The 23,642-nt window shown below is 39.8% G+C and overlaps 1 protein-coding gene across 1 annotated transcript in view; it reads right to left on the bottom strand.

The window, feature by feature from the left end:
* Positions 1 to 14,870: 14,870 nt before the first annotated feature.
* Positions 14,871 to 23,642, bottom strand: part of LOC139296676 (zeta-sarcoglycan-like) — a 137,961-nt gene continuing 129,189 nt past the window's right edge. Inside the window, exon 7 of the mRNA XM_070919152.1 lies at positions 14,871 to 15,077. Coding sequence (XP_070775253.1) covers positions 14,871 to 15,077 — 207 coding nt within the window. The remainder of the gene's footprint in view (positions 15,078 to 23,642) is intronic.

Below are 23,642 nucleotides of genomic sequence, written 5' to 3'. Positions count from 1 at the left end.
AACTACTTTTAGTTTCATATGTATACCACTGATATGTATGCAGTATTCTGCATGTCAACAAAGCTCATCATGTAATACAACGTTTGTTCTCAAAAAGAGCTTAATAAAATAAGTGTACCGTATTATGTGACTGTAATAAATAATGAAATAAAAAGACAGCAGTTTACGAATGGGCCAACTCGTGTAGAAGTAAAAGTTTACAACAAGACACAAATAACTTTAAATTTATGTTAGAATACAGCTGAGGATTATTGATATTAAAAAGAGAAACACAGGTGGGCTGAAAGTGCCTCACATTTCAATAGTAATAGATTTGCATTTAGCGGTCCGGTGTGAGTTGTGAAAGTAGAACAGTTGTGGGCTGTATAATGTGGCTTTGGGGAAGCAAGCCTTCTTCTGAGTGTCCTGATATAGAAGAAGCTCCATCGCTGTTCTACTTGACACGTGACAGCAGCAAAGGCAGATACACCAGAAGTATTGCTGGATGGCTGCATCAATTTCCTGTTGACTCTAATAAAAGCATGACTCACTGTCAAGCTTTCCTTTTGGTGTGTTTAGCTTTGTGTCTGCAAGTGAAAGCAGCCTAAGACACATTAAACAAGGGAAGTAGACAGAAAGAAAAAAAAAATGTGCTGCTGTGTATAATTTGCTGGAGATGTAAAGCACTTGTGAGGAAAAATATTCCAAGGTCAACTGCACAGTGTAGAGGATATTTAATTTCATAAAACATCTTCAAGCTTTATACTGAAAACTATATCTCCAGCAGTGTCAAAGGCACTGTGACTGAGCTTCATAAACAATATTTCAGTGAGAATGAGTTTTTGTGCACTGTTTTGTCTGGGTGCCTGTAGCTAACATGATGCCAATTTCATAAAGTAATGTAAAATTAAAAGAAAGTTTCAATCACAGTAGCCATATTCAGGTGGCCTGTGTTAGCTGGGCCAGGGAATACAGAGAGTCATCTTCGTTGCTTTCAGATTGATTTGGGTCAGATTGCCCAATGGGTTCAATTGGCTCTTTGGGGAGTTCAGCAACAGAATACACCATGTCAAATTGGGGATCTGTGACTCTGCTCTCTGCACATGGCCCCCTTGAACTGACCCCAGAGCTGGAACCTGAATTTAAATAAACATTTGAACAGTTATCACCACTCTCAGCTGCTAATTCAGTGTCTTGGTGGTAGGAATAATTAGCATAGAGACTGTCTGGTTCAAAGTCAGCGTTGGTTGCAGAGACGTAGACGGTAGAAACCACTGCAGGTTGGCTCACACTTTGCTGGTTGTCATATACAACATCCTTGAAATAGAAACCAGCGAGAAACACTGATTTAAATAACACAGAAACAAGCACATAAAAAGGTTGAACAGTGAAGCATTAAAAACATTAACACCAGTAAAATTGAGACACAATTAAAAATCTTATGTTGTTAAAATAAGTCACACACAGCAAATTAAAGATAACTTTAACACTTATTATTGAAGGTTCTAGTCTGATCTCTTCAGGAGGTGATACTTGAGCTGTAGAGCCTTTAAAGTAATTCACCGTAATTACACATTGTTGATATCATCTTCTTATTGAAGATGGCGGCAAGATTTCGGCTGTTTCTGAAGTGATATTGGAAGACATGGAGACAAGGTTTATTCTGAGTGCCTGCAGTGTCTGGGCCCATACTGATAACTTCTGATGTGTCTGAATTCGACATCCAGTTTTGGATGTCAGGGAGACAGTTGTGTGGGTTATCAAGATGGACGGTCTTGTTAAGATCAATAGAGGGATACAGCTGTTTGTCACCACCATGGCGATGAAACCCAATATTGTATGTCAATTGAGTGTGGAAACGAAAGACCTTGATCTTCTCCTAAACCTAACTAAAGGCTTTCTAACACGTGGTCAACATTGTGAAACGGTCGCAGTGTGGTTAGGTTCCACCCCGGATGCAAATAGCACTGTTTGTAGCCACAAATTTGCCTTGAAATGGCAGACAAAGTGTATACCAGCGGCAAACTTGGACTTGAATTTTACTTCAACACATGATGCTGCTGGAATAACCAAATTATAAACTGTGTTAAGTGCTGAAAACAGACCCGGCAAAGCACCTCTACTCCACTTTTTAATATGCAGGGCATGAAAATCTCAAATTTTGATTTCCAAGATTGGCTGTTTGTGTGTGACCACAGAATTTATGTTTAGCTTTGTAGAGATAAAATTTGTGATTTATGATACACACCTTCAGATAATCATCTGCAAACTTTGTGTAAAAAGAAGAAGAAGAAGAAGAAGTGGAAGAAGACGAATTCAAAAGTTAGGTCCTGTGCAAATATTAGAGTAATAATATTAGCTTGTACTCACCTCTTTAATAAATTAAACATAAAGTTAACCCTTTCCAACTTTGCCTAAAATAATTTTACTTTGATATTGAACATACTCTCTAGCAAAATCTCCTCAAATTTAATTTGGGATATTGTAGCCTTGAGTCCGATCAATGACACAATCAGACTGCCTCTGTCAAAGTGATGACTAGTGGCTGCTGGGGTTGGATGAAAAATGGGTTTTTAGAGTCGGACCTCAATGGCTTGTCTGGTAATCCTAAATTAGTCTAGGTGTTCTTTGTGTTTATTAGCTGTGAGCATTGTAATGGAGTCTAAACGGCATTAAAGTAAGAAATGAGAAAAAAATGCCAGAGCTGGAAGAGAAAATGAGAGTCTCACACAAGCTGAGGGAAGGCATGTGTAAGTATTTCAAGCAAGCTGTTTCTGTGGGAGGGCCAACAGAAAGCAACAGCCCTCCACATGGTTTCAGAATCAAAATAAACAAAACTCACCTCTCGTGTGTCTTCTTGTGGCGTTTCAGCATATGACACAACTTCTGAAAACATAGGACAACATTTGTTATTGTGTTTGGTGGAGGCTCATATATGCCGAGGGTGTGGTGGTTTGTGAGTCTTACTCAGTTGTTTCTTCATCATTTTCCTCATAAACTTCATCAGGACAATCAGTGCGGTTATTATGACAATGACACCTATAATCAAATATGGTACACTTCCTGCCCAAAGAAAGAGAAAGTGGAAGAAAAGCATTATCACACTTCATCGTACACATACCTCACATTCTCTTTGCTATAATTTAATCTTTTCATGATCTGAAACTTGATTTTCACAGGACACTTGAATACTGACACTTCAAAAATTTGAAGAAATGTCAAAAGGTCTGAAAACAGTTATTGTATTATTATTTCAGCAAATTTACAGAGACAATTTGGTTATTCCTTCAAAACCTGTAAGCAGGATACTGTCCTAATGTATATTTGTTCATTTGCTATTACTGCAATTTACAGGTTAAATATATATATTTTCATTTATCAATAAACCATGCATGTTTTCATTGTGTAATATTTCACCACCTCATACTTCATAAGTGTAACGTCAATTAACATCATTAAAATGTATCCGTCAATAAATGAGTCATATATATATTAACAAATGTTAAGTTCAGATGACTGCACTTCATACCAGCTCGCTGTGTTGCTGACGCCGTAGATGTTGTTGTAGAATGGATGATGTATGATGTAGACATATCATTAATAATATCTGAGCTGCTTGAAGACATAGAGGAGCTGTTTGTAACAGCAGAAGTGAGTTTTGAAGCAACAACAACGGTTTTTGGAGTTGTCTTGGGACTGGAGGCTGACTCAGCTGAAAATAACAAACACTGAAAATTTATCTGTTAACAATGTGGACAGTTATTACGTTTTGACAAAGGAGTTTAAAAAAAATGACGAGCCTAAACTTACCATCTGCAACTTTAAGCTTCACCTCTATGAATGCATCAGGGCCAAATCTGTCCACTCCGCAATAATATCTCTTAGAGTCTGACTTTTGGAGATAAGTGAAGGTCACAAATAAACTTTCTCCATTGTTAGTTAACTCTATTCGCTTATTATGTTTGGTCTCTCCAGATGCTGCTCTGAGGATGATGTGTTTATCTTCTGAGCATGGACTTTCACAAAAGTACTTAACATTAGATTTTACACTGATCCAAATGTTCCAGGCTGAGCATTGAAATGTCACATTTTCCCCGACATGTCTGTTTATGTCGAGAGGCTTCACCTCCACAAAACTCAGATCTGCAAGTGGAAACAAAGGAAACATTTTTTTATCATTACCATAGTGTCAATGCATGAAGGAATTCCGGTATACACAGTTCTTTTAATATTGATCCATTATATTAAGGATGATGGAAAAACCTTTAAAAAGTACGACTTGATGACACATTTAAACAAACCAAAAAACGGCACATCAACCAGCTGCAGCGTTTATACACAAGTGGAGCAAACACAGAAAATACAAAACAAATAAACTCACCAGAAAGAAGACAAGAGAACGTATAGATTTGGATCATTGTGAAAATGACAGGGAAAGAACAAACAAGACAGTGAACATGAATTATCAGGTCAGTCCAACCTTCTTAACTTCCCCTTCCCCTTCCTCTTAACACGTCAAAGGCTGAAGCTCCTCCTTGTTCCTTTACACACAAACACACTCTCGGCATAATGTCTAAGACTGTGTTAGTGTGTACAAAACAGCAAACCATATACATAAAATGGCAAAACATTACTTATTCAGAATTTGAACAGATAGCGAAGCAACATGCTATAATCAAACGTAAAGGATGTGTATGGGCCCAAATTTGACACTAAAAACCCACAGTGGCACAATGTAAAGAGTGCTTCACCACATGCAAGTGAAGCCTGTCAAGATGCACCAACATAAAAAGCATTCACAGCGTTCTCATCTCAAGTTTACCATCTTTTTTTGTGATATGCAATTCAATTTCAAAGCAAATAACAAATATGACAGCCACCTTCAGTCTTTAGAATTATTACTGCATTATCAGAGTAAAAAGAATCACTTTCATACAAGCAAGTAATGGATTTAAAATAAATCTGACCTCTTTGTGAAAAACATCACACATGCCATGCTTAAGTCCAACCCTAACCTTAGCAAAAATCTATTCTTCATCCTTTAATTGAATAATTTCCACCTGTTCCAGTCCAGCGCCAGATCTGTCAGGGGTTCCGGTGGAATACCACGACTTCGGTGAGGTTTTCAGCAAGGCCAAGGCGACCTCCTTTCCTCCTCATCGACCGTACGATTGCGCCATCGACCTCAAGCCCGGCACGGCTCCTCCCAGGGGCCGTCTATACTCTCTGTCCGCCCCTGAGAGAGACGCCATGGAGACGTACATCAACGACTCCTTGGCTGCTGGCATCATCCGTCCGTGATTCAAATGCATCATCTGCATTTGAATCAACATCTGTCTTTTGAGATACCATTTCTTTTCTTTTTTTCAGCTCAGTGAGTGTGGTAGTTCATGACAAATTGTAAAAAAAAAATTGGACTATAATTACATTTGTGTATTCCACTAAATTCATGTGTTGCTTAGATGTATTCTTATGGCGTGGTTGACAATTTTAGCCTTAGTCTTTCAGCTGCAAATGGACTTGAGAGCAAATAAAAACTAAATATAAAAACATAATTCAAAGCAGTGAGTAGGCTTACTTTCATATAGTACAACAAGTACAAGGCTTTAGTGCTATGAAATGTACGCATAACTCATTCCCTCCGACCAGAATCTACATCTCTGCCCTCCTAAGAGACCCTCTCACGATCCGTGCCCCAAGCTCCACGGGATCGTCTATGATTGGTGATGCCGTTTTCCAAGAGAGAGAGATTGGTCAGTATCCGCTGCGTATAAAAACACAATACATCTATGCAACACATTAAATTAATGGAATACACAAAGGTAATTGTAGTCCGATCTCCTCATGTCCTAATAATGGGGCAGTAATATTATAAGGTTTGCAGCATGAGTTACCATGGCGATTTAGCCCCGTAAGAAATGAACCACTGTCGTAACCCTGAAAACCCAGGGTTAACCCTGAAGTTACCTCACTAACCTCAAATCCTGCTTCGTAGTACAGGCCTAAGGATAGGCACCAAAACATTTCCTGTCCTATTGTTCAGTTACATCAGTTTCATAACACAGCTTCCTCATTCCAGTGAAGGTGACATTTACGTTCACTTCTCTTTCTATTTTACTTAGATGTGATGATGAATCATTCGTTTCCTAAACAGTTTTCCCATAAAGGAAATAAAGGAATGTCTTGTGTCTACAACCCAGAGGAGAAATGTGCAGCTCACAATTGCTGTTTCTTTGTTCCCTTGAGAAGTAAGAGAAATATGAAGCAATGGCAGCAAAGATATAATATTCTACTTAGATCTAATTTTATCTGACCTACGTGAGTCTAATATATGTCTTCTGGTCTCTAAATGAATGAATATTTCAAATTATATGCAGAGAAAACCAAATACACTTTTTTTTTATTAGTGCAAGTATGATCCTCTATAATCAGTTCTACCATAACCTTTCAGTGCACTTGACTCTTGAATAACAGGTTGTGTGGCCCAGGTCCTACCAATGTCTGGTGGTGCCTGGAAGTAGCCAGACGTTTTCATGGACCAATATTTGATATGTTTACACTCTCTTTCTCAGTAGTGTCATTTTTCTATTCTTACTATTGTTGATAGATATTTCACACAGTTTCTGAGTTTATAGACTGCACATCAGCACAAGTACAGCACATGGACTGTAACATCCTGTGGACGCAGTAGTAGATCACACAGATCATCAGGACATTTTAAACTTTTATTTCCTCTCCACATCGCTGAACTCCCTCAGGACCACCATACTTCACTTTGTACTATCCTCATCTACAAGGCCAGGTTCCTGGAGCCACAACAACAAGATTTGATTTTTTATAACCAAAATTCAGATTTACATAAATCTCTCTCTCTTGGATCAAACTAAGTACAAAATCACTGCTCCAGTCATGTAAACGGCTTTATTTCGGGAAGTCATCAGTTTATGCATTCATAAACAGATTATTTCTCTTTTCCTATTAGTACCATTATTGTAGCGTTATTGCATGCTTGCTAACATCAAAGACCAAACTTAATCAAACATAAATAAGCAGAAATGTAACTGAGTTGTTTGTGCATGTCATTGCATAGAGAGAAGATGGCTTACGGGGTGTTTTCACCTTATAAAAGGACCATAAGCAGCCATGTCACGTTTGGGAATCCATACAATCGCACCTGTTTTCTTTGTATTTCCCAGACCACATTAGGACACTTTTTCCTTCATCTCTTAGGTTTGCCAGTTTGGACAGGATGAGTGAAACTGATTAAAGTAGCCATGACCGACGCAAGCCCTCACACACACACACACACACACACACACACTAACTGATGATTCAGTGCTCCCACTTCAACCTATTTCACATTTGTGCCTCTGGTTATGAAATGACCAAAAATCTGTTGGCCATTCACAGAAACAGAGCACCTTATCTCACCTCCACCTCTCCACCGTCATTCCTCCTCTTTCCATTTCATGTCCCCTCCCCTCCTTTCTTCTCTCATACATAGTGATTAACCAAACCATTCTCCTCTGCTCTGTAATGTGTCTCAACGTGCAAGGAAATGAGAGAATATTATCTCTGTCTTCTGCTGGCTTTGACACTGCTTGTCAGTCAAATACACACTTTCGTCATCCACAGACAAAGCTGGGCCTCTGTTTTGTGTGTGTGCTTATGTGCAGTAGTGTCGTAGATAAGGAGAGGTTTTTCAGGGCAGCTCAGTTAATGCTGCCACTTGACACCACAACACAATGAATCAACCACTGCCATACTATCATAGTAAAGTGGACAATGTGTCTATTCATCAATAATGTCTTATTTATACTGTATACCTCCCGGGTGTTGTTCACACTAAGAGTAGAAAAATCAACAAGGCACATTTTTTGATGACACAGCTCAGCGACCAAGTGAACCAGTTTACAGATTAAGGCTGCATTCTGACCGAATCCGGCGGTTATGGCGGCAGTGTGGGAGTGACACTACGTGGCCCATTTGTGTGACGTTATGTTGTTAACTTTAACACCCAATCCAGAGGGTGGAAGTAATGCACTTTGCCAAACAACAAAAGCTAACTTTAGCAACTTTAACCCCTGACCTGGGCTGCTAGTAAGCCGGCTTGCACAAGTGGTCGTCTGTCTCCATCAACAGATTAAAAACACACATTTACTTTCAGTAAAAGTTAAGGTAAGGTACTTTTAGTGAGCGTTTTCCGATCTGATTGGCAGCCTAAGTGATTGGCCACTGCAGTGTGACGTCAGGTTGCGTTGAATCCGTCTCAACTTTTCTGTATTTTTCAGGGCCCCCACGCGGTTACCACAGCCTAAACGCACTACCCTCATTTACAATGAATGGGAGGACTAACTTCCGCTGGATTTGGTCTGAATGCTGCCTAACAAAAGTTGGCAGCAGCTCGGCTGCTTGTCCAAACACCAGCCAATCAGAACTATGTGCTTCCCTGTTTCTCTGCAATTTGCAATTTCATGAGCAGTGATTTCACCTGGCAAATGGAAAATGGATGAGAACTTAATTTTAAGCTGCTCAAAACATTTCCAATTTAATCACCATTCCCCTGATCATTTTCTTAATTGTTTAATCACTGACAATCTCCCAGCTTACTATTGTAATGTTTGATGGCTGTCAACATCATAGCTTATAGCCCATAGCTCTTCATATGAGAAACAAAGATAAATGTTTCTTTTACCTTGTTGAGCGAATTTAACATGAAATGCTTTAGAAATGTCACATGCTGTCCTACAGATTCGTCATCCTTGATGAAGACCAGTCAATCTGACTATTCTTGGTCATATATTAAAATATTAGCTATCCTTCTTTACTAATGCTCTTCATTCTGCTGGCTCTGGGTCTCGCCCATCTTCTTCAAATCAACTTCTGTGCTCAGAATTGATTTCCACATCATCTTTCCGCTTCTGACATGTCCTTCTCTTCCATATCACTAGCTGTCTCAATCTCTCGTATTATTAGCCGGGAGGTCCTCTGAGCACACAGCCTTTTGCTCACGTTGCTGGATTCCACGGACTGTGTGAATGTGAAGATGATGCTGGTGGCTGCTCCACTATGTGTCAGTTAGAAGAGAAAAGAGATTAGTGTAGTGTCACAAAAGGTTTCATCACATTGCTGTCTGTTTTCACACCGCCTCCACCCTTTCCTTGTACTTAAGGTAATCTGACACAAAGAATAAAGACTATGATTCATGTTAAAAATAATCATATGAAATTTTCCATAAATTAAAAATGAGACAAGGTAATTTTGTATCTGCATCTGGTCATGCAGACACTTCTGGTTTAACCTGTCCAGGTTTTGAGGCATCTGTGTCTGAGAGCCGCCACCTCATTACCACTGAACACCCAGTCTGGTTCACAGCATTGTCTGAGAAATAGGAAATAACTAACATTAACCAACATTGACATAACCGCCTAGGACAGTACTTAAAATATAGGAAGGAAAATGTTAGCTATTGTAATGAGCCATCCCACTTTTTTCTGTTAGGCAGTTTAATTCTCGCTAGCTACCTCCTCACTGCTAACCTTCCTGCCACTCAAGTGGCTTTTAAAAAAGCTATAAACATGTGTTAATACAGTAAATTATTATAGCTTCATTGTCCACCTAGCTAACTAAAAAAATTGGCGGTATCTTTGCTGGTTGAGTCTCATTTGTTTGAGATGACATGATAGATGGGCTCTCTATGTGTTTTGCAGTGAAAACCTTTCAGCTATTACAAATGAATGCCATGCTTCTTATACAATTTGCCAATTCATTGGTTTTAAAATTTGCAAGATTGAATGTGCAAATTAGAGTGTCCATGGATACAATTAATATTGTCAAGCAAGAGAAATTCAATGGGTTTTACTTTATGTCATGTCAGTAGGCAAGACTGACTTTTGGCCAAGACTAATAAGGAATACAGGGACATCACCACAATAGCACTGATGCAAAACCTACAGAACTACATGCATTTTGGTCCATGCCCCCAACACCCATTCTTTGTGTGTGGATTTTGAATACCAACACTTGTGTCCAGCAAGTAGGTGTTATTCTGTATTAGCCTGTGATTGGTTGGCTCTGTCTATCTCTATGGTTCTGCCCAATAAGCCCTTTTCACAGCAGACATTTGAAACTCGTCTTAGTTGGTGAGATATTGTCCATTTTGTCACTCAGGATGCTCAGCATGTAACTGAGTATATTTTGTAGTTTGATGAACACTGATGTTCTATATGCAGCACACTTTTTCCACATGTGCACCTCAAAAGCAAATAATACTTTAAGACAACAGGTTTTTTTCCCCTTATATCTATCTATATCTACATCTCAACATAATTTGTGTGGTAAAAGCTGTCAAACTAATTTAAATGGCTCCGCCTGGAAATAGATAGAAGAGATCATAATTTTAGGAAAGTGTAGGAAAAATAAGTTTAAACACTATAAAGCAAAATTATGTAAAATTAAATGGGGACGGGTGCTGAGGACAGAGAAGGTCTGCATGTTACAGTAAAGGGGGGAAAATACAGCTAGCGCTCACTTTTATAAAGTTATCACATTTCAGTCAACAGGCTTATGGGTCAATGGGCAGATTTAAAATGACAATACAAGAAAGTGCTGGCCAGTGAATGAAAGGAGAGAGAGAAACAGAGGAATTCGTGTTATTGAAGAATGAGAAGCGGCGAAAGCTAGAGGCAGAAAGAGAAAAGCGAGATATTGAGAAAACATGCAAAGAAGAGAGATGGATTAATACTTATCTAAACCTCTGTGACATTATCTCAAGTAGATAATAAAGAATACCAAAAGGTAGAGTGACAATAAAAGGCAGGGAGAAACAAAGAAAGAAAAAGTCCTGTGTGAAGAGTTCTGATCGACATTCCAAAGTTACAAGAAAAGAGAAACAGCGAGAGGGAAGGTGGGAGGTTGTGTGCTGTAAATCATCGCTGTTTTGTTATTTTCCACCAAGTCAAGACTTTTGCAGCCCATAATAACAACATAACAATAGGCTGAGTTGAAACCTATTATATGTGCAATCTGTTGTATCTGTAGGTCATGGAAATCAATCAATACATTCTGGGCTTTTATAGTGGCAGGTTGTTGTTCATACAATAGTTGATGGCGGCTGCTTTGTGTTTGTGGAGCCGCAGATACATGTGATATAGTTGGGTACACTTCACTACAGAGTTTTGAAACTGTAAAGGAAATCAAAGGAAAGAAGCAAAGAAAAGGCAGGGGCTAATAATAATGTTAAGGAGGGGTAGAAATGAATGTTGGGTGGTGACCAATTAAGTTAACAAATGAAACTTGAGGGACTGTCACTGTCTGACACTGTATCAACCAACCCTGTCACCCTGTAATTACATTTCAGGAAAGAATAATAAAAAGTATTGACATAGTGCACAATAATAAGTTGAAGAAAATGAAGAGTCCTGGTGATTACACCCCACCATGACGTCATATTATAAGAGGGTAGTGATGCCGTGAGCTGTGCAGGAATATCCCCCGGTGGAGTCTGGACATTGTTGGTGGTGAAGGGCTGAAGAGCAATGGCTGAAGGTCTGAATGGACGAAATGTGGAGCGGGACTTCTGGAGCAGACAACTGGGTTGTGGTGAAAACCGGAGGTGAGTGGGGTGGAGGAGGGTCGCATCGATCTGACACTGAAATGACAGCTGACAGCAGCAGAGAAAGGAACAGCTTCAAACTTTGACAGCAACGAGATGATTGGCTCACAAGAGGGTGTACAGTCTTCTGATTGAGTTGTTATTAGATGATTGCAGTTTTTATTGGTTTGGTTTAGGCATTCAAAGCATTTGGTTAAAGTCAGGGAAAGATTTTGGTCTAAATGGTTTGGTTAAATATTAAAGACACTGCCTTGCCTTTTAATGGTCTATTAACAAAGACTGCAGCATATTTCCTCTGTGAACTTAAAGTAACAACTTTGTTTATGTAAGTGGGGCAATTACCTCCCCCACAATTGCACACATCATAGAAAGAACACAAGGAAAATGGCAAATATCAAATGATCTAGAACAGCTTTAATAGTATATCTAATTTCCTCAGATATTCTTGTTCTTTTAGTAAAAGTTTGAGAATTTAGAATGTTTTGTCTGTAAATTGAAATTGTGTCAGGACACCTCTGAAGCCAACAAAATATTAAAAGTGAAATGAAATCATGTGAAATAATGTGGAGTTGTCAGCAACGTATGAAGTTATTTAGGTTGTAATAATCAGGGAAGCATTGTAATTTCTCTTGGGAACACACAGTTTAAAGAAAATGGACTCCAGTTAGAAACAGAAAAGCAATAATTACAAATTTCACAACACTGAAGACTCCAGAGATTCTCTTTAAAAACAATATTATTTTATTTTGTATTTTATAGGTATTGTTATATACATGGCATAATTTGTGCTTTTTTATTATCAAGAATAAAACCATAAGGGAACACATCAGAAAATTAAACTTTAAACCAGGATTGAATTGTTCTTTTTTCAGCTGAATATACTGAGAGTTCTACAAAACCAGGAGAGAAGGGGAGGAAAAGACAGAAAACTAAATAGATAGATAGGTAGATTGATAAATAGATCATTTTTCCAGAGACACTTGCAGATGGTCCACTGAGGGTAGTGTGAACGTTCAGACTGTGATGTGCTTTTACCAACAGCAGCAAAGGCACCTGTGTATCACTTTGTTTTAAAAAAGAAAGTACGCCTCAGGGCCTTAATCGAGTTGAGTCCATACACATACAACCAAATCCTTCCATAATTTCCTCCTGGGGGATTTCTGCCATACAAATTTGCTGGTTTCCAACGATTTCCAGCCATTGCAGAGGTTGCCAACTTGAAGCCATTCACACTGATCCCCCCCTTCTGAGACTGATTGAATATATAAAAAATAACCCCCAAAATAATATTTTGGACCTTCTTGACTTTTGATAGGTTGCTGTTGGTTTGAAAGGGGGCATAGTGTGGGGACATGTTTCCTGATATTTGAGTTTGGGATGGCCAAAGGAGATAAAAGAGTGAGGAAACAACAAATAAGATGTGGATCAAGATATCAAGATGTGTCATTTGGTGCGTGATGGGTAAGAGACGAAAGACAAGATAAAAAGATAAGACAAAATCTCGAAATTTAACTGCTGGAAAGAAAATAGAGAGTGAGGAGGAGGCTGAGCAAAGAGTGATGAGATGAGAGGTAAAAATGCTTCAGTAAAAGGAGGAACAAACAGGAGAGTTAGAGCAAAGAGCAGAAATGTCTCAATGACACTGAAAACAGACATGACTGAGAAGCAAGGGCTTGGCAAGAAGAGCAGAAAGGTCATGCAAAAATAGTGAAAACAAAAAGAGTCTGACACACAAGGAACACATGATAAAGATGTATAATGTACTCCATAACAAGACTAAATTTGGTCTGGCCATCACCGAGTGCTGCCTCTGCCTGACTGGAGGTTTGGCCCCACACTCTAAAATGGTTGGTCTGTGATAGCACCCACCTGAGCCTTAATTTAATGTGAGACTTAACTCACTTTCCTCTTTTTTTTTTTAGTCCATTGGCTTTCTGTCTTTGACAAAAAAAGCATCATATGCCCAAACAGAATGGCTCCCGAGAGACGGAAACCAAAAGATGAGGGAACAGACTGTGAGGGGGAGAGACCCTGCATCTTGTACAGCTGTGATGGTTAGTATAAAAAAAAACAGTCCAGTGGAAGAAAGACGACAGAACAATGCTTTCAGGTTTTTTTAACCAGACCAGGGGAAGAAAGTGGATAGGCAGAATAATGTTTTCTTTACCAGTCCGGTGCAAGTAGATGCATAGACAGACCAAAATAACTAGAGCACAGAGCAAAGAGAGCAGCAGCAAAATATGGAAAGATAAACGATTACAGAGATGTTAAAGGGGAAAAGAACAGGATACCAAGATATAACAAGTAGAAATTTGATTTGAAGAAAAGAGAACTAAAATAAAATAAAAGCAGATGTGAAAATCTGGTGAATGCAAGGTTGTAGCACAATTATTTGCATTAGTTATCCTATGAAAAGTGGGGTCGGAGAACATTTCCACTATCAGGTGTAGATTAATGCGAAAGGGTCACACGTCAACGTTTGGGTTGAAAGACTAGAGGGGGAGGAGGGGGAAGGCCTTTCTGGTATAGATTGGTCCGTTAGCTAGCCTCAGCTTCCCACTTAGACTAAACCATTGTCTGATTTACTTGTTAGCTACCCGCAGGGCTAAACCAAGGTCCACACTGATGTCTGTTAGCCAACTGAGTCTTTGTCCATGTCCCTGCTGGCAAGTTTGCAGTCCATCAGAATATCTGTTTATCCTAACAAAAGCAGGAGCAGGACATTTTGGTCATACACTGAACACACAACTCACTTTTATTGTAAGAGAGTTTGCTGTTCTCAGGAAACCCTCAAATGTAATCCTTGTGACTTTCAGAAACCGTCATGGCAGCAATTCAACAATGGCAAAGACAGCCAACGAGAGCCCCAGAGTGAGGCTGTCCATCCATGTCCATGAGTGGTCATAGCATCATACCCACCAGCTAACCTTGTTGGCTTTTGCCTCCCGCCAAGTCATCCATCCTCTTGACTAGCATTAGCTACTGACCAATCCATATTAATTTGGTCGGCGAGCTGGCATTAGCTTCACACCAAGCCACAGTCCATGTTGATTTGGTCTGTTAGCAAGCATTAGCTTCTTGCCAAGCTGTAATCCATATAATTCGATTGGTTAACGGACATGAACTTCTTGCCATGCTACAATCCATGTTGATTCGGTCTGTTAGCTGGCGTTAGCTTCCCAACAAGCTATAATCCACGTTGATTCAGTCTGTTGGCTAGCATTAGCTTCAAACTCTAATAGTCCATATGTCCCGGCTGTTTGTCAACCTGCCACTTTCAGCTCCAGAGACAAAAGTTACTGGTGGTTTGGCAGGTAGAGCCCTTCTCAGCCGGGGACAGGTAGAGCTTGCCGTTAGCGCAGGCACAAAGCTCGTACACAGTCTGTTTGGTGTAGGTGGTACCTGCTGGTGCCCCCTCCAGGGGGTCCACAGCACTGCCGAGGGGAATGTTGCCCAGCCTGATGGTGTTGGCGTCTAGAAAGATCTGTAGAGATAAAAGAGAGATGATTTAGAAAAACTTGGATTTGAGAGCAATGGATGGAGAACAAAAAAAACAACAAACAAAAAGAAAGGAAAGAAGTCAATAAAATAATATATGAGACATGAAAATGGATACACAGAAGTTGATGTTACAGCTGTAGGGGACTGAGCTCTCATGGATTGTCTTGGTGCCTAAAATAACACAGAAAAACAGAAGGGGAGAAAGTTATGTTTTTCAAAAAACGAATGAAAAAAAACTGGGGTAGAGAAAGAGAGAGCACATTGCCATAGGGGATGACTATACTCTCTGTGGTCGGCTGGGGTTGTCATCAAGAAAGATCTACGGAGACAGAGAGGGAATTTCTATTTAGAACGGGTCTCTTTTGATGAAGAGGCAGAGTGGGAGTGAACGAGGCAGAGGGCAAGACAGGTGAAGAGAAAAGCTAGGGAATCAGTTGGAGAGGAGTAAGGGGAAGACGAAGAGAGAGGGAAACACAGACACAAGGGAGAGCATGCAGAAAGAAGTGATACACACTGCAAACCAAGCCAACTTTTACACCCGCTAATCCGATACAATATCACATTTATCATGTTTTCCTCAAAACCAGTAAAAAACTGCCAAACGGATGAGATCACTCAACAAATTTTAAAAAGCTTTTTCAATTTTTTGGGATCATTTCTTAGAAACAAGTGGCTATATTTAAGTAAAAAGCCAAGAAGAAGACATCATCCTCTACATAAAATCAAGCAGCTTATTAGTATTATAAAAACACTTAATTCAAGACATTTCTTTAGTTTATCTGCGTAGACAAATAAATTTAACTCTTTGGTCATTTTTGCAGTGTTTGGACTTATATATGAGTGCAGTTTTAGCTAACGTGATTTTCAACTAGATCTTCAAGGCACTTGGAGGAGTTCCAATCAGTTTGGACTGAAGGGCGGGTCAAGGGGGTTTAAATTTTGATTGCGGCCAATGGATTTGATGTGCCCAGTCAAGTTTATCTTAAATTATTGCGGTAAAACAGACAATGCCCAAACAAACAATGACAAAAGGCCTAAAAATACTGTTTTAAGACCTTTATTATTTCAGTTATGTCAGATATTGTTCTTAAAAGGTACACATTCCTAAATAAATGTGTGTTTAATCACATTACCACAAATCCATTTGACACAATGCAAACCTCGGGGGTAAAATATAATACATCTGGCACGTATAGTCTCTTGTGTGCACAGTATTTGATAGGCACACAAAGGCAACTTTATTTAGACTATATTTTAATTTTGTTTAACCAGGAATTCTCTTTAGATACATATCTTTTTCCAGGAAGACCTGGCCAAAAATGGAAGACCACAGACTAGTTACCACATAACTGGTTCAATTTTTGCCAAGGGCCCTCTGTTGGGTTTATCTAGTCATGGGAAGATGAGAATAATAAGCAGAGACAGGTACAGTACATCTGTTCCAGCGAGGAAGGAGAGCAAACTAAAATTACGCTGAGTTACTTTTTAACATTGAGACAACTGTCAATGAGAATGAGAGACTGTCCGATAAAAAGATGGACAACTTAATGAAAGAGAGAGACGAGGAAAGATACGGACAGAGCCTGAGAGACAGAAGTGATTTTCTTGTTCTTCAAAGACCTGCACTTTTCCTCTCACTCCCAATCATCTCTCTTCCTTTCCTCCATTTCTACCCCCCACTGGCCTCCATCCCTCCTGACCCTTACTTCTCCCTGCATTCCTTCAGTCCACTCATCTTCAGATTGATACAAGCTGAGTTTCAAATGAGAATCATTACACAATCTTGGTTTCTATTGACTGCTTCGCCTGCTTATTTATTTACTCTTCAATCTTCAATGTTCAAGAAAGCTCTGCTGTCTTGCTTTCCCTCTCTCTCTCACACACACCCCAAGGCCGAACAATAATCTGTATCCCTATTATTCATCTTCCTCATTTTAGAAATGAGGAGACGGGCAGTGAAAAAAATGGAGAATAGCAATGAGTGCAAAAAGACAGAAGAAAAAGAGGAAAAGAAAGAAAGAGAGACAGAGGAATGAGAGGGAGTCAGATGAAAGGATGAGAGAAGGATGACAGAGAAAAAAATGTCAAATCAAAAGTGGTTGGAAGAGGAAGGGGACATAAAGGGAGGGAGATAAGATGAACGAAAGAAAAAAGGAGAGGAGAGGAATGAGGGATTCCAACAACGAGGAACCAATTAGTATAACTAATGATTTCACATTGGCTGACGGGGCACATCTCGATCTGTATAAACAACATCCACACATACAGTACACACACACACACACACACACACACACACACACACAGAAACTCTCTTTCTGCATGATGGAGCAGAGCAGAGGTATGCTCATGTTGCCTTTAAATATCTGTGCCGCTAAAAGCAGTACGTCAATTAGCCATTACCTTACCCTGGAGATAGATAGGAAGGTAACCAGAGCAGTTATAGACTGAGGTAACCTTAAAGATGGTGTCATCCCTAATAGCCCAGAGGTCCTCACTCCGTGAGACACTCAAACTCTACAAGGTCTCATTGGTGTTCTAAATATATTATCCATTATTGTCCATTAATTAATTGGATGATTGATGGAAATCTAGCGAATCTAGTTGTACACTGTGCAACCAAGGAGGCTGACTTTGGGAGGGGGGGGGATTGACAGCAGGTGTTAATCCAATGTTTTGAATTTTGGTGTCTACATACACTCCCCAGACAGGATTAACATCACCAAACAGAGCATGCAGTATTGAAATCACTAGACCTCCCCTTTGGAAATAAATCTTATTCAAAACATCTTTTGTCTTAAAGACATAATATTTGGTGGAAAGCACAATAGCCCAAGTACTAAAAAAACAACAACCTGTATTTTCAGTCTACTACAAAACTAGTGATGTGTTTCAGCTGGATGAGTGAAATGATTTTTATAAAAATAGGGTTTGTAAAGCTCTAGGAGGCACACGCTACTCTCCCCAATTTAAGCTGTTTTGTTGGAGGCCACATTTCCTGACTCTCAACAGCAGAGGTGGTAGGTGCATAGTCAGCATGACCAATAGTCCGTTTGGCCACGATTACAAAAGAAAAATATCAAAAATACAAAAATTTTCCTTTAAGCTAATTAGCCATACATTTGTTAGCCATACCTTTTACCCTACACATGAATGAAGTTAAGATAATCCTTTAGTCCATATACGAATATTAAAATAATTTTGGAGCTGTCCGCTGATAATTTTAGATGCCACAGAGCTCATGTTACTCTAGATATAAAAAAGCTGACTACTTGTGCATTATCTTCATAACAGTCCTGTCTCCACACAAGATTCAGACACAAGAAGGGTTGTGTTTCAGAGTTATTAAAAAAAATGACCCACACAAAAAACAAAAGAGGCAGCATAGTGTGCCTCTTTGAAGCTACTGTGTACAGCTATCTCATTAGCCCACCATGTCCATTGGTTTTAATAAGACATAGTAACATTGACAACAAGACACTTTAAGAGGTAGTGAAAAACAAATATGTGCGCCTCTCTCCCCAGGTGCTGGGCAAAGGAAAATACCACACAACATCTCTAAATGTCAAGGTATGCCGTTAACAGGTCCCTGGTGCACACCTGTCATCTTCCCTTTGGCTCCCCAATAAAAGCTGCCAGGGCTCAGTTATAGCTTTACAGAGGAAAGGACTCAGTCACAGTTGGCAACATAACCCTAATCTAATTCCAACAGCCTGCTTGCCATAGCAACGAAAACCTAAAATGAACTTGGGCATGGCAATGGGATATGAGCATGAGGAGAGATGGCTGCATGTTTATGAAAGGAAATGGCAATGAAATTACTGGTTTCTCTTCCATAACATTGGAAACATCATGGCAACAAACTGAGGGAAAGGGAACAGAGGGGGGAGGGAGGGAAGAAAATAGAGTAAAGATGGAGGTAGAGGAGGTGGAGAGTAGGGATGGATGGAGAGACAAACAAGGAGGCAGGGAGAGGATGCTGATTATGAGATTGGAAAGAGGAGAAGGCGATTAGTAGGTAGACATGATGGTTTACAAAGAGGGATAGAGTGAGGAAGAGATCAATAGAATAGAAGCTAGGTAGCAGGCAATAAGCACAGTAGAGGAGAGGTGGTGGATGGATGGACGGATGGAAAGAGGGAAGGGAAGAAGACGAAGGGGAGAGGAAGTCATTTGTTGTAGCTTAAAGTTGGATTAGCGCTGACATTCATCCCAAATGAAAGTGTCTGTAAGTATTAGGTTGGCCTGATGTTAGCAGTATGTGAGGGTCTCTACACGGGAATGTGTGTGTTCGAGAGCGAGTCTGTGTGTAAGGACATGTGCCTGTGAATATAATAGTGTTTGTGAATAGGCATGAAGGAGTGCTTCTGTGAAAGAGTTCATACACGTATTCAACGACACACCTGTAATGTATCTGCATGATCGTGTGCATATGTTTGTATGTGTTCTACTTTATCTCTCAAGTCTAAAGGCAACACAATTGTTTGCCTTTACATTACGTCTCTTGAGATCCTTTATAGCGCTACCAGCCAGGAGCAAAAACCCACTGAATGCAAATATAGGGTGAGCACTTTTCTTCTCATATTTTTATTTTCATTACATCATTAGCAGCAGTCCACCACACTCATGGATGTTCTGGGCTCCTCCTCAGCATGTTAACCTGGTGTCTGGGAAGGCCAGGAAGGCAGCCTGAAACGTGTGTAGCAGACTCTTGCTAATAATTTACTAAAAAGAAAAAACTTCTGTCAGATATCCATCAACTGTCTGTTTTAGAGGATTTAAGAAAAAGAGCCTTGTTCTCAGCCTTACATGATAATACATTTTATCAGATTGGTTTTGAAAGGCTTTTAAAAACCAGAAGAGATGTCAAAAAAATTCCTCAAAACACAGAGAAATGTAATCTTTCATTTAAAATGAAATCCTAAAAGTCATCCTTTCTATTGATTTTCATTCCACATGTGTATATATGCCAACTGCCATTTTTGATCTATTGTACCACTATTACTACTACTCTACTGTAAATGTGCATATACATGTCGCAATGTGTCCGTGTACATTTAGAAAGATACAGGCCGCGTACAAAATCATAGGAACACCTTTCAATATAAAAACACTGTAAAGTTCTCCATAGAGTTGAATCTAAACCTCTGTGACACAGTCCCAAGATGTGTGTGCCTGCCTGTGCCTTATATGCCTGTCTCTATGTGCATGTGTCCATTATGCTTTTAGCATAAAAGTACAAGTTTGCGCGAGTGGCTGGGTGTGTTGATACAGTATGAGCGTATGTATGTGTGTCTGAGCCCATCTCTCTCCGACATCAGTTTAGCAAGCATGTGGCTCTGGCATTACGGAGGTGGAAAACATGCGGGAAGCTGCAATTACGGAGGGTCAAAACATTTTTCATGGATGATTTCCTTTGGCACAGCTGAGGAACAGGCGAAAGAGGGTGGGAGGTGAATGAGCTGCGAAAGAGGAGGAGAAGGAGGCAATGAAAGGATGAGCTTTTCCTGGGAGGAAAGGAGGAGGGAAAAAGACTGCAGAGGAGATAAGAGGGTTAAAGTGTCTTTGGGGGGAGATCAAGAGAGGAAGAACAAGTGTTGGGAGTGTGTTGAGGAGTTGTTTAAGAGGAGAGAGCAGTGTATGAATGTGTTTAGGAGGAGATCGGGAAGGGGAGGGAGTTTAGTCTGGGAGGACAGAGAGGAAGAGAGGTGATAATGAAGGATAAAGGGGGTGCAGAATCCAGTACACACATTTTTAGCATTATTTGCTGTAACATAAGTCAATGTAACGGTGTCATCTAACTTTTCCAAACTTATATATATATTTATACTTTATACCCAAAAGACACTTCAGCTTAAGCTTTCACATTACTGCATCTTTCTTTCTCACATGTAAATCTGCAGCACTGTGCAACCAAATCGTGGGTCAATATGTGGTAAAACAGTGTATAAATAAACTTTTTGTAACCAAAGCTCGCTCTTGTATGCCTGTGTAAGCTGCAGTTGAATTGTATGGGATGTTGAATGAATGGACGCCATTTTTAATTTCATAATTGAACTTTCTCAGCTTGCATTAGGTATCTCCATGAGTTTTCCTGGACTCAATTACTGTTTTAGAAGTAGAAAATGTAAATGTGATGTATGTCCAGTTAACTTCCAAATTACGTTCCTTGTGGAGGAGTAGACTTTCTTTCTTCATTCTTTTATTTATTTTTATTTTGTTTGAAGAAATACCCAAGAGTGCATGAATACAGTGTGTATTAAAATGCTGCCTAAAGCGGTCAGTATGGCTGCCTCCATGCTAAAACAAGGAAAAGCACAATCTCAAACATGATGAAACCACATTCAAGTTGGTCTCTTATGATTGCCTGACAAATAATGCAGCCTGTGTCCCTCATGTTATCAGACTCTTCTTCCAGTCGTGTAGGGTCCAATCAAAACTTTGCACAAATTTAAATTATCCTGACCTGCAACCAAAGTGGACAAGAAAGTGTCAACTTTAAAGTCTTTGACTAAGAGGATGGAGGAGTAGAGGGGTGATAGGAGTAAGTTGTGACAGAGGTTGAAAGGACAATAACAGTACAATCTCACCAGCACACACACACTCGATAACACACAGAATTCTGCACACACAGTTCAACCTCTGTGTTCGCCTACTTCACGCTCACCTTGCCTCCCATTCTCCTTTTCTTTCTCTCTCTTGCTCCCCCTGCATTCACACATGGAACACACACACACACACACACACTCCAACAACACAAATAGGTGGGAGGTTGTGAAGCTATCTGAGTGTATTACACAGACCATTAGGCGTGTTGAATGGACATAAGCTGGAATGGGAGCTGACAATGGACTAAATGACAGAGGCTGGAGAGAGACTGAGAGTGTAGCAACCCAAATGTAGCGGGCACATAAAGCGATATCAGTATACTCTACTGTACCATACACACACACACACACACACATAATACACACAACTGCAGACACCAGCAACAAGGTGGACAGGAATAGAATAATTGCAGAATAACATGCACACACGCTGTTACAAACGGTAACACAAATAAGAGAGAGAGACAACAGACAAAACTCCCACACACACCGAACGACTGAGACAGAGTTACATCAGACTGACGGAAACACAAACACACAAACACGTCTGTGACGATCGCCTCGGGCAGTGTGAAGTATAAGCTAATGAATTTTCTGACGTTAATCACACCTTTTGAAAAGCATCCATTTCTCCCAGCTATTGGCAGGTATCTGTTAATCTGTTATCTCTCTCTCTTATAAACACTCACACACACTCACGTAGATGCAGACTCTCAAAGAGTGGAGCTGGACGATGACGTTTTGAAGTTTTGGAAGTAAACACAGAGGCTCTAGAGACTGAGAGAGGAGGGGACAGCTGTGGCAATGTGCTGTGAGTGCACTGTGTGTGTGTGTGTGTGTGTGTACACCTGCGTATATACACACACATATGTGTGTTCTCATGTGTCATTTTTAGGTGTTTGAGTTGTTATGTGGGTGCATGTGGCTGGATGCTTGTATGTATACATCCAGTGTGTGAGTAGGTGAGCCCATACTTTTGCTGTTCTACCACTTTTTGAGTCATTATTTTGTGTGTGTTTTGCATATATGTATGTGCGTTTATATATTTGCAAGACTTCCACAGCATCAGCGTGTACGACAGGGAGTTACCCCCTGCCAGCATTCTAATTCACTCACCATCCTGCCTTACCCGCAGGTAAAACAACAAGCAGTGAGAAAAAAAAAAAAGCCAATCCCAGTGTACCAGCCCAATAACACCTCCAGGCTACAGCGTCTTAATAAACCCCAGCATTGTGTCAACAAACAATAAAACTCCATGGTAAAAGTTTCTGTAGTTAACCTGATTTCACCTTGCAGCAGTCAGCAGCAGAATAAAGGGAACTCAAATGTTTTTTTTGTGCATATCATTATGAACACATAGATCCAAAAGTGCCATGCAGAGCAAGAGTTTAAAGTAATGATGACACTTTGCCAAACAAGCTTTTGCTAACATAAAATCTCGTGTCAAAAAACAAAAGCTCTTGATTGACTATTGTTTTTTAATGAGGCTGACTTTGGTGTGTTGTCTATTTCTTCTGCGTGGAAACTACATATCAGCTTCCAACCCCATGAAGGATATGCTACTGTCCTGTTTTCATGCCTTTGTCATCTCAGAAATGCTGCATTATATTTAGACTCACTGCTTTGATTGGCACATCCTGACTACTGTATCGTCCATTCTTCTCTTGTGAGGTGATCACATATCTTCATCTGTAACTTCTGTTCTGAGGTGAGAAATTCCCAGGTAAAATAAAACTAAAAAAATCACGCATATCTGCTATATATAATATAATACTGTTGATGTGCAGCACCACTTCCTGTTGATGGAGGTGGTGTCAAGCGACCATGACCAGGTTCTGAGGTTTGTATATAGTATAAATGTATTGTCCTCACTTCTGTGTTTGTTAAATACAGAAAATTAATTGTTAATTGCTAATTGTTTTGGAAGAATTTAAAGACCT

The sequence above is a fragment of the Enoplosus armatus genome, chromosome 2 (genome assembly GCF_043641665.1).
Source record: "Enoplosus armatus isolate fEnoArm2 chromosome 2, fEnoArm2.hap1, whole genome shotgun sequence".
Classification (NCBI taxonomy): Eukaryota; Metazoa; Chordata; class Actinopteri; order Centrarchiformes; family Enoplosidae; genus Enoplosus; species Enoplosus armatus.
Note: the sequence above shows the minus strand (reverse complement) of the source record. Positions and strands in the feature narration are given on the sequence as shown.